A 12,152-nucleotide genomic window follows, 5' to 3' on the forward strand; every position below is an offset into this window, starting at 1 on the left:
ACCTGTGGACAGTCTGAGAGATACTCCATGTTTCCCTTGAAGCTTTGCACTGGTCGGCCACAATATCTTACCCCTAGGAACCTTAGAACCAAGCTACAATTTCATTATTATTCCCTAAGTCTGATGATTTTTTTTCTGCCAAGTAACTTTGTGTATTTTAAAGGAGGGAACAAAGTTATTACTATAAATTCAATAAAGTGAGCAAATACATTGGGAACCCAGTACCTCTCAAGAGCTTCTTTTGAAAAATTGAGATGGTACTCTAGAGAGACAGCCCACTCTTACCTCCATTCTTCAAATGAAACAGCCCCCTTTCTCTGACTCTGTCCCTTGTGTAGACTCTGGAACAGTCTATCTGGTCTTAAACTTGACCTCTCCATGCATGAGACAGGGAACTTCCAGGAAGTTATGAAACTCTCTGAGTCTCATTGGTAGGATAATTGGAATGTAGGGTCTGGTGATTATAATCTGCCTTTATATCATGTACATATTTAAATACCTTTTTTATGTTTCATCAAAAAGAAAGTCAATCCTAGATAGAGTTTAATATTTAATCATGTAGAGAAAAAATGTGGGATTATGTTTAACTCCACAACTCTCAAAAGGGTGTAGAGAAAATCCTGGATTAAAGACCCTAAGATTAAATGACTTACGCTGCCATTTAGCCTGGCAAGAATCACAATCTTAGTATAGAACTCCAGTGAGAACCCCACCCCAGCACTTAAACAAGTTTTCTGCTCTAATGCTGCCTTTTACACCAAACCATGATTATTCAATCAAGAGTGGACATAAACATGTGTTTTAATAATAACATCTTAATTGGGTGAAGAATATGAAAGAATTAACAGAAAAAAATTTAGTATTGTATCTTCGAGTATAAGTATTTGGTTTTCTATTACGTTTTATGTCTTGACATCTCACTCACACACATATATATGTATATATACACACACAACACACATATTACCATCTCAATAGTAACCACTTGTCTGTTTAGAAACTATTCAATTTCTTTTCATATCAGGAACATATTTTTAAGTTTCCGAAATAGATGCCAAAATGATCCATATTAATGAATACACAGCACCTCTCCGGGCTTAGCACTATAATATGAACAGCTTCACCATTTATGTAAGTTGAAATATATTGCATAATTTCATACATTTATCTCTTTTCCACTTGAATTCTATCTTGAAACTCTATCCTAAGAGTATATTCTGAGACAAATAAGGATGAATATATTTGCCGCTCTTGAGATGTATGTGTTTCCAAATTGCTTTCCGAAGGATTATGCCCGCAATCAGGCCCTCCAGCCACAGATGTGTGTGACAGCATTACTAAAGACCTCCTAGCATCCAGAAAATCTTTGACACTATTTTTGTTAATGTAATACTTGAAACCAGTGTGTTATTACTATTTTTGAACCAAAAATAGAATAAAACCCCTACCAAAATCAGTGAATTCTTTCTGTAACAACATAGAAAAAATTAGCTGAGCGCAATAAATATATGAGAATTGGGATCAAATGAAAACTCAGTTGAATTTGCAGTATGTAAAGACATGGTGTTTCTTCAAAAGGTGTTTAAGCATCACGGAGGCTGTTAAAACTTTGAAAATTTTCAAAGGTATAAATGAAACATAATGTCAAACTATTCTTTCCTCCTCCCAGTCTTTTTTTCTGGGATGGAGTATGCTTCTTTGCTGCTTGAGAAACCTTCTGATTAGATATAATGGAGGCACCGTACTTTAAAAACCATGTGTTGTTCTGCTGGAAAGTGAGCCAGGTTTCTCCTGTTTTGCAGCCTCTTCTGACAGCACAGCAGCTTGCCTCTGCTGTGGCCGGGGTGATGCCGGGAGGCCCCCCAGCCCTCAACCAGCCCATCCTCATCCCCTTCAACATGGCAGGACAACTAGGTGGTCAGCAAGGCCTGGTCCTCACGCTGCCCACAGCGAATCTCACAAACATCCAAGGGCTGGTAGCAGCAGCTGCAGCTGGAGGCATCATGACTCTGCCATTGCAAAATCTCCAAGGTAACATCATGCCCAGGTGCTGTGCAGTGTTACACTCGTTCTTCTCTGAAATGGACAGAAAGTCCCCTGAAGGGAGAGTGCAGCATAGAGATGTTTCTATCATAAAGGGCCTGAAAGGCCTCTGCGGAAAGCAATATTTACAGCTGTTTATGAACGCTGAGCTTACTTAAGCTGTGATTTTATCAACCTTCATTTCCTCTCATGAACAGCAACTTTTCAGGTCCTCCGGTACTTAAAAGCAATCATGACGGGGCACACCGTCATTTAAATGTGAAACTGTAGCATTGTTATTTGAAGACACAGCTTATAATCTGGCAAGGTATTCAATTTGGCCACATGCAAGAAAAGGTTGGGTGTTCCTTGTATCTGAGCTAAGTGGTTGGGACACCACAAATACAAAATGTCATATGGCATTATTAATTTAATGATTATTTTGCCACTACTTAGGCTTTAGATGTAAGTATTAAAACACAGACTGTATTATTTCAGCTTTTTGGTAGAAGCAAGACCTGGTAGAAGGGAGAAGTTTTTCTTTAGAATTTGAAATTTTTAGCTATTCTTAAAAATCTTGATAAGAACAACACTGGTTGTTGTTAGAGAAAGAATAATTATCGTGAGAAATGTTCTGAATAAGAATATAATGTCTGGTACCAAAAAAAGAAAGAAAAGAAAGAAAGAAAAATCCAACTATTTACTTTGGGATACTTAAAGCAGTTGACAATCCTTATTTATATAAATGTAAGGATATTTTTGTTTTATTACAGAATGAAGGTTTGTCTGGGTAAGTCCTCAGAATAACAATTTAAAGTACTTTTTAAATTGGTCAGATGTTAGATGCTTATATGGTTTTTTTAAAAATTGGTTAGAACATCCATTCACACACTGAAGAACAACTAAGAACTAAAGAATCTTGTTCCTTTGGACCTCTTTGCAGCCTGTGTTCTGATATTTCACCCATTGTGGCTACTTCTTAACTTTCAGTTTCATGTTTAAAACAAAGTCTCCCTTATACCGTTAAATTGTGCCAAGAACTTGGCCATTCATAAATCATGCATGCTCAGGATACACTAATGCATGAACTTTGCTTGTTTCAAATTTGAGTGCCTGGGAAGTGGGGAACTTGAGATTAAGCAAATAAAGCAGGAATACACAAGGTGAAAGCCGAAGCAACAAAGTGTAGGGCCAGGTGGATGATGAAATCTTAATGAAGAAACGGGCATTATCAAAATGCAACCTTCCATTTGGAACATGTGTGCTTATGGGAATATTGAATATTATAAATAAACATCAGCTCGCCGAGCTCCTGGGCTGTGAATTAATTCTGCTTGGTTAAGATGGACACCAAAGTCAGAGTGAAAAAAAGTAAGTTTTTTGTACTTTCACTGTTAGTCAGTGTTGTTGGGATTTTTCATACCTCTTATTCTAGGGTTTCAAAATCAGCGCTGGCCTGGTGTGCAGCAAGGCCGTCTCCACTTTGTTTTCAATGTGAAGTATGGGCTTGTGCTTTGGGCCTTGACTTCTTGGCACTGGTGCTTTCACATCAAACCTATGTCTGTGCCCAGGGTAAGGGCAGCAGAAGCGTTAACTCCTTTTGTCCCTTGGTTCCCGTGGCAAATGTTCCAAACAATATTGCCTTCAGAAGCATATTTGTGTTCTCAACTAAGCTCATGTCAGCCACAGAACCGTGAACAAATATTTTTTGCTTTGAAGTCATCTTTAAAATTTCAGTGATTAAGGGAGGTGATGAGATTATTAATGTGAAACTCTCCATCAGGAAGTCAGCTGACTGGGGGAAGCTTCCCTCATTGGTCTTAACATCAAGCCCCTCCTTTGACATCTTCTTCCTTGAGGTCCAAATCAACACCAAAGAAGGAAGTTCTACTTTTGGTTTCTTTTTTTTAAAATTTATTTATTTATTAAAGATTTCTGTCTCTTCCCAGCCACCGCCTCCCATTTCCCTCCCCCTCCCCCGATTAAGTCCCCCCCCCCCCTCAGCCCGAAAAGCAATCAGGGTTCCCTGTCCTGTGGGAAGTCCAAGGAACCCCCCACCTCCATCCAGGTCTAGTAAGCTGAGCATCCAAACTGCCTAGGCTCCCACAAAGCCAGTACGTGCAGTAGGATCAGAAACCCAGTGCCATTGTTCTTGAGTTCTCAGTAGTCCTCATTGTCCGTTATGTTCAGAGAGTCCGGTTTTATCCCAGGCTTTTCCAGACCCAGGCCAGCTGGTCTTGGTGAGTTCCCAGTAGAACATCCCCATTGTCTCAGTGTGTGGGTGCACCCCTCATGGTCCTGAGTTCCTTGCTCGTGCTCTCTCTCCTTCTGCTCCTGATTTGGACCTTGAGAATTCAGTCCTGTGCTCCAATGTGGGTCTCTGTCTCTGTCTCCTTTCATCGCTTGCTGAAGGTTAATATTCAGGAGGATGCCTATATGTTTTTCTTTGGGTTCTCCTTATTTAGTTTCTCTAGGATCACTAATTATAGGCTCAATGTCCTTGGTTTATGGCTAGAAACCAAATATGAGTGAGTACATCCCATGTTCCTCTTTTTGGGTATGGCTTACCTCACTCAGGATAGTGTTTTCTATTTCCATCCATTTGTATGCAAAATTCAAGAAATCCTTGTTTCTTACTGCTGAATAATACTCTAATATGTATATATTCCATACTTTCTTCATCCATTCTTCCATTGAAGGGCATCTAGGTTGTTTCCAGGTTCTGGCTATGACAAACAATGCTGCTATGAACATAGTAGAGCATATACTTTTGTTGTATGATAAGGCCTCTCTTGGATATATTCCCAAGAGTGGTATTGCGGGGTCCAGGGGTAAGTTGATCCCAAATTTCCTGAGAAACCGCCACACTGCTTTCCAAAGTGGTTGCACAAGTTTGCATTCCCACCAGCGGATGAGTATACCCCTTTCTCCACAACCTCTCCAGCAAAGGCTATCATTGGTGTTTTTTTATTTTAGCCATTCTGACAGGTGTAAGATGGTATCTTAAAGTTGTCTTGATTTGCATTTCCCTGATCGCTAAGGAAGTTGAGCATGACCTTAAGTGTCTTTTGGCCATTTGAAGTTCTTCTGTTGAGAATTCTTTGTTCAGCTCAATGCCCCATTTTATAATTGGGTTGGTTAGCCTTTTACAGTCTAGTTTCTTGAGTTCTTTATATATTTTGGAGATCAGACCTTTGTCAGTTGCGGGGTTGGTGAAGATCTTCTCCCAGTTAGTGGGTTGCCTTTGTGTCTTAGCGACAGTGTCCTTTGCTTTACAGAAGCTTCTCAGTCTCAGGAGGTCCCATTTATTCAATGAGGTCCTTAATGTCTGTGCTGCTGGGGTTCTATGTAAGAAGTGGTCTCCTGTGCCCATGTGTTGTAGAGTACTTCCCACTTTCTCTTCTATCAGGTTTAGTGTGTTCAGACTGATATTGAGGTCTTTAATCCATTTGGACTTGAGTTTTGTGCATGGTGATAGATATGGATCTATTTTCATTCTTCTACAGGTTGACATCCAGTTTTGCCAGCACAATTTGTTGAAGATGCTCTCTTTTTTCCATTTTATACTTTTAGCTCCTTTATCAAAAATCAGGTGTTCATAGGTTTGTGGGTTAATGTCAGGGTCTTCTATTCGATTCCATTGGTCGACTTCTCTGTTTTTATGCCAATACCAAGCTGTTTTCAATACTGTAGCTCTGTAGTAGAGTTTGAAGTCAGGGATGGTAATGCCTCCAGACGCTCCTTTGTTGTATAAGATTGTTTTGGCTATCCTGGGTTTTTTGTTTTTCCATATAAAGTTGATTATTGTCTTCTCCAGATCTGTGAAGAATTTTGATGGGATCTTGATGGGGATTGCATTGAATCTATAGATTGCTTTTGGTAGAACTGCCATTTTTACTATGTTGATCCTCCCAATCCAGGAGCAAGGAAGATCTTTCCATTTTCTGGTGTCCTCTTCAATTTCTTTCTTCAAAGACTTAAAGTTCTTGTCAAATAGATCTTTCACATCCTTGGTCAGAGTTACCCCAAGATATTTTATGCTATTTGTGGCTATCGTGAAAGGTGATGCTTCTCTAATTTCCCTCTCTGTTTCCTTATCCTTAGTGTATAGGAAGGCCACTGATTTTTTGGAGTTGATCTTGTATCCTGCCACATTACTAAAGGTGTTTATCAGCTGTAGGAGTTCTTTGGTAGAGTTTTTGGGGTCGCTTATGTATACTATTATATCATCTGCAAATAACGAGAGCTTAACTTCTTCTTTTCCGATACGAATCCCCTTGATCCCCTTATGTTGTCTTATTGCTATTGCTAGAACTTCAAGCACTATATTGAAGAGGTATGGAGAGAGTGGACATCCTTGTCGTGTTCCTGATTTTAGTGGGATGGCTTTGAGTTTTTCTCCATTTAATTTAATGTTAGCTGACGGCTTGCTGTAAATAGCTTTTATTATATTTAGGTATGACCCTTGTATCCCTAATCTCTCCAAGACTTTTATCATAAAGGGGTGTTGAATTTTGTCAAATGCTTTTTCAGCATCTAATGAAATGATAATATGGTTTTTTTATTTCAGTTTATTTATATAGTGGATTACATTGATAGATTTGCGTATGTTGAACCAGCCCTGCATCTCTGGGATGAAGCCTACTTGATCATAATAGATAATTTTTCTAATGTGTTCTTGGATTCGGTTTGCCAGTATTTTATTGAGAATTTTTGCGTCGATATTCATGAGTGAGATAGGCCTGTAATTTTCTTTCTTGGTTGGGTCTTTGTGTGGTTTTGGTATCAGGGTAACTGTAGCTTCATAAAAGGAATTTAGCAATGACTCTTCTGTTTCTATATTGTGAAATACATTAAGGAGTATAGGTATTAGCTCTTCTTGGAAGTTCTGGTAGAATTCTGCATTGAAACCATCTGGTCCTGGGCTTTTTTTGGAAGGGAGATTTTTGATAACGGTTTCTAGTTCTTCGCGACTAACAGGTCTATTTAGGTCGTTCACCTGGTTTTGGTTTAGCTTTGGTATGTGGCACTTATCTAAAAACATGTCCATTTCTTTTGCATTTTCTAGTTTTGCGGCATACAGGCTTTTGTAGTAAGATCTAATGAGTCTCTGAATTTCCTCTGTGTCTGTGGTTATGTCCCCCTTTTCATTTCTGATCTTATTTATTTGTGTGATCTCTCTCTGTCGTTTAATTAGTTTGGATAGGGGTTTGTCGATCTTGTTGATTTTCTCCAAGAACCAACTTTTTGTTTCATTGATTCTTTGGACTGTTTTCTGCGTTTCTATTTTGTTGATTTCCGCCCTCAGTTTGATTATTTCCAGTCTTCTGCTCCTCCTGGGCGTGTCTGCTTCTTTTTTTTCTTAAGCTTTCAGGTGTGCTGTTAAGTCTCCGATGTATGCTTTCTCTGTTTTCTTTAAGTGGGCACTTAGTGCTATGAACTTTCCTCTTAGCACTGCTTTCATAGTGTCCCATAGGTTTGAGTATGTTGTTTCTCTATTTTCATTGAATTCCAGGAAGACTTTAATTTCCTTCTTGATTTCTTTCTTAACCCAGGTGTGGTTCACTAGTTGACTGTTCAGTTTCCATGAGTTTGTCGGCTTTCTGGAGGTAGGATTGTTGTTGAATTCTAACTTTAATCCGTGGTGATCTGATAAGACGCAGGTGGACACTGATATTTTTTTGTATCTGTGGAGATTTCCTTTGTTTCTGAGTATGTGGTCAATTTTCGAGAAGGTTCCATGGGCTGCAGATAAGAAGGTATATTCTTTCCTATTTGGGTGGAATGTTCTATAGATGTCTGTTAAGTCCATTTGCTTCATTACCTCCAGTAGTTCTCTTACTTCTCTATTAGGTTTCTGTCTGATTGACCTGTCCATTGCTGAGAGAGGTGTATTGAAGTCTCCTACTACTAGTGTGTGTGGTTTGATATCTGCCTTGAGTTTTAGTAATATTTCTTTTACATACATGCGTGCTTTTATATTAGGGGCATAAATATTCAGGATTGAGACATCATCCTGACAAATTGTTCCTGTTATGAGTATAAAGTGTCCATCTCGATCTCTTCTGATTGATTTTAGTTTGAAGTCAGTTTTGTTAGAAATTAATATGGCCACACCTGCTTTTTTCTTAGGACCATTTGCTTGAAAGACCTTTTCCCAACCCTTTACTCTGAGTAGATGCCTGTCTTTGTGGTTGAGATGTGTTTCTTGCAAACAGCAGAATGTTGGATCCTGTTTTCGTATCCAATCTCTTAGCCTGTGCCTTTTTATAGGTGAGTTGAGACCATTAATATTAAGTGATATTAATGACCAGTGGTTGTTCATGCCGGATATTCTTGTTGTTTTTGGAAGTAGAATTTGTGTGTCTCCCTTCTTTGAGTTGTGCTAGTGAAGGGTCGCTAGATGCCTGAGTTATTGTAGGCAGTGTTGGCAATGTTGGATTCCTTGGGTTGCGGTTTTCCTTCTATTACTTTCTGTAGGGCTGGATTTGTGGCTACGTATTGCTTAAATTTGTTCTTATCCTGGAATGTCTTGGTTTCTCCATTTATAGTGAATGAAAGCTTGGCTGGGTATAGTAGTCTGGGCTTGCATCCATGGTCTCTTAGCTTCTGCAGTACTTCTATCCAGGACCTTCTGGCTTTCATTGTTTCCATAGAGAAATAAGGTGTAAGTCTGATCGGTTTACTTTTATAAGTTACTTGGCCTTTTTCCTTTGCAGCTCTTAGTATTCTTTCTTTAACCTGTATATTTTGTGTTTTGATTATTATATGGCGAGGGGATGTTTTCCTTTGATCCAGTCTGTTTGGTGTTCTGTATGCTTCTTGAATATTCAAAGGAATATCTTTCTTTAAGTTGGGAAAGTTTTCTTCCATAATTTTGTTCAAAATATTTTCTGGGCCTTTGAGCTGTGACTCTTCTCCTTCTTCTATTCCTATTATTCTTATATTTGGTCTTTTTATTGTGTCCCATAATTCCTGAATGTTTTGTGATGAGAATTTGTTGGCTTTGCAGTTTTCTTTGATCAGAGTGTTTATTTTCTCTATGGTGTCCTCAGAATCTGAGATTCTTTCTTCTATTTCTTGTATTCTATTGATTATGCTTGTTTCTGTAGGCTGTGCTCGTTGACCTAGATTTTCCATATCCAGCTGGTCCTCAGTTTGTGTTTTCTTCCTTGCTTCCATTTCAGTTTTCAATTTTTGAACTGTTTCCATTACCTGTTTGATCGTTCTTTCTTGGTTTCCCAGGGTATTATGTACATATTTACTCATTTCTTCAAATTTTTGGTTATACTTCTCATCCATTTCTATAAGGGCATTTTTCACATGTTGTTTAAGGGACTCTACTGCTTTCAAAAAGTCAATTTTTTCCACTTCTTCTGTGTTAGGGTGTTGGAGACCTTCTGTTGTAAGATCATTGGGTTCTGGTGTTTTCATGCTGTTTTTCAGATTATTGGGTGAATTCTTTCCTTGACGCCTGCCCATCTCCTCCTATCGATGCTATCTAAGGGGTCTGTTAAAACTGGTTCAGGTTTCCCTGCTGGCCAGGGGCTCCTCTTACAAAATGCCCTTGCTCTGTTTCCTGGTTCCTGCCAGGGGGGGGGGGCAAGATCCCTCTCACCCCTCAGAAGGGTCTTCAAGAATAGGACCGGGCTCCTCCTCTGCCAGGGACCTCCCCAACCGAATGCCTACCTCTTTGTTTTAATTGTAGTGGGGCGATCTGTTCTCGGTGTTTCGCGCGGTACCTGCAGCCTGCTTCTGCTGCTGGGATGGTTCCCGCCACCAGCAGCCTGTGTCCTCTGCTGCCGCTCTGGTCCCTGCCGGTTCCAGCCTGTCCCAGTTGGTCCCCGCCGGCTGTGCTGGGCGTCCTCCGGCCGCCTTCCGCCGCCCGGCCCGGTGTTCTGCTACATTTGGTTTCTTTAGGCATTTCTGACCCTTCCATATCCTCTCAACACCCAGACCTCACTAACCAAAGATATAACCCTCCTGGTTTACTAGCAACTGGGATATTTCCAAAGAAATAGTATCTTCAGTGTTAAAAATCAGAAAATTTCCAGGAAAACAGAAAGATTTAGTTGCCCAATAATAAGTCTGAGGATGATAAGGATGATCAGCAGAAAGTTTATCTCCAAGGTGACCAAGATCAATGTGCATTACTTGAAGAGCAAAGTCAGACTTCACCTTGCAAGCCAGTCCATCAGATTCAGCCCAAGGCTGATCTCAATACCTTTAGGTGACCTTCTATAGCAGGGGCTCTCAACCTGTGGGTAGCAACCCCTTTGGCAAACCTCTATTTCCAAAAATCTTTGTATTATGATTCACAACAGTAGCAACATTACAGTTACAAAGTAGCAGCAAAAATAATTTTATGATTGGGGAGGTCACCACAACATGAGGAACTGTATTAAAGGGTTTCAGCATTAGGAAAGTTGAGAACCCTGCTTCTAGTCTGTGATGATCCTTAGGCAATGCTTTGGGTGGTGAAGCTTCCTGAGTTATACTGAATTGGAGAAGGGCATGTCACATGGGAAAGTGAACAGATGGCTGGTAGAAAAAGGTCATCTCTAAAGGTTCAGTCTACTTTGAGATGGAATGACCGTTCTAGATGTCCTCAATTCATACATCATTTTTCTCAAAAGTTGTGGTCCTGCCGATGAACACAACAGAATAATCTGTACACACATTTATATAGTCAAAAGTTAGCAAAAAGGGCAGAAGGCTGGTCTCCTTGCAGAACCCACTCCTCATACAATAAACATGCTAACTTCAGCCCAAGGTTTCCACCTTTTTTGGGGGGCAGGTAGGGTGTTTATTTTGCTAGTTTATTTTGAGATAGGGTTTCTTTGTGTAGCCTTGGCTGTCTCAGAACTAGCCCCTTTAGACTAGATTGGCCTTGAACTCATGAGATCTGTCTGCCTCTGCCTCCTGAGTACTGAGATTACAGGCATGCATCACCACCACCTGGCTGGTTTTCAGTCTTTTAAAATGATTGATAAGTCTGTTCATCTGTAATAGACATCCCACTTTCTCAATGATTTGAGTAGTGAAAGTTGGAGGGAGGCTTTTAATTGTAACACAACTAATCCTAATCATATATTATACTTAGAGTGGGTTAGTTCCCTTTTTCCTCTTGGAGAGTATTATGTTTTTAATTCATGGTTTAACTTGGCCTGCAAGAATTTTGTCTGATGATCTTCCAGATTTTTTTGTCCAATCCTCCCCTCTGCCTGTTCTTATAATTTCAAAAGCTAAAGGTTTACTAGGAAGATTAGAAATATGTTTCTAGCATCAGTTTCTGAATGGCTTGGAGCTCGGTGAAACATTTTCAAATATTTTCCTTTATACTAATGTGATTGAGAACTTATCATCTATATCCCCTATCAAATAACAATATAGTTCTCAAAGGAGCCCATAATGCACAGATGCACCATGATGAGCGCTGGTGAGGAGATGGGAATGATGCCCCTAGACTCAGTGGTTAACTGGACCATCTCCCCTTCATGCACAGATGCATCATGATGAGTATTGGTGAGGAGATGAGAGTGGTCCTACTAGACTCAGTGGTTCACTGGATCATGATGAACATGTTCACATGTATCTTGATGAACGCTGGTGAGGGAGATGTGAATGGTCCTCTTTGGCCCAGTGGTTAACTGGACCATCTTCCCTTCCGAATGTGATCCTAGACAGCAGCAGGGAGCTTAAAAACACAGAACCTCAGGCTGCAGCAGAAACCCGGAACAGAATCTACATTTTCACAATTTTCCCTAGGCTATTCCTGTACACATTCATACCTAAGAAATGAAAGAGACTAAGATGCTTTCTTATCTCCAGTTGGCAACTCCTCTCCTCATGAAGTCTTGGTTCATTTTGGCTGCTATGACAAAAATCCCATGGCCTTGGTGGTGTACAAACAGCAGACTTCCTTTCCTGCAGTTCCAGGTTCTGGGAGTCAAAGGTCAGTTCTGACAGATGCCCACCTCCTCCTTCACTGAGCCCTCACTGGCAGGAGAGACTTTGGGTTTTCTTTTATATGGACACTAGTTTTCTACTCTGACCACTTTCCAGAGACCTTATCCATACCAGTTCTTGGGGGGTTCAGTTTTGCTACAATGTGGGAGGAATACAAACAC

The 12,152-nt window shown here is 40.0% G+C and overlaps 1 protein-coding gene across 2 annotated transcripts in view; it reads left to right on the top strand.

Annotated features, from left to right (window-relative positions):
• Positions 1-12,152, top strand: part of Pou6f2 (POU class 6 homeobox 2) — a 374,686-nt gene that overhangs the window by 122,863 nt on the left and 239,671 nt on the right. For both annotated transcript variants that reach the window (XM_041630792.1, XM_041630791.1), the window contains exon 3: positions 1,803-2,031. In XM_041630792.1, coding sequence (XP_041486726.1) covers positions 1,803-2,031 — 229 coding nt within the window. The remainder of the gene's footprint in view (positions 1-1,802; positions 2,032-12,152) is intronic.

Source organism: Microtus oregoni, unplaced genomic scaffold (genome assembly GCF_018167655.1).
Source record: "Microtus oregoni isolate MIOR12 unplaced genomic scaffold, Mior012 000035F_ref0000213, whole genome shotgun sequence".
In the NCBI taxonomy this organism is placed as follows: domain Eukaryota; kingdom Metazoa; phylum Chordata; class Mammalia; order Rodentia; family Cricetidae; genus Microtus; species Microtus oregoni.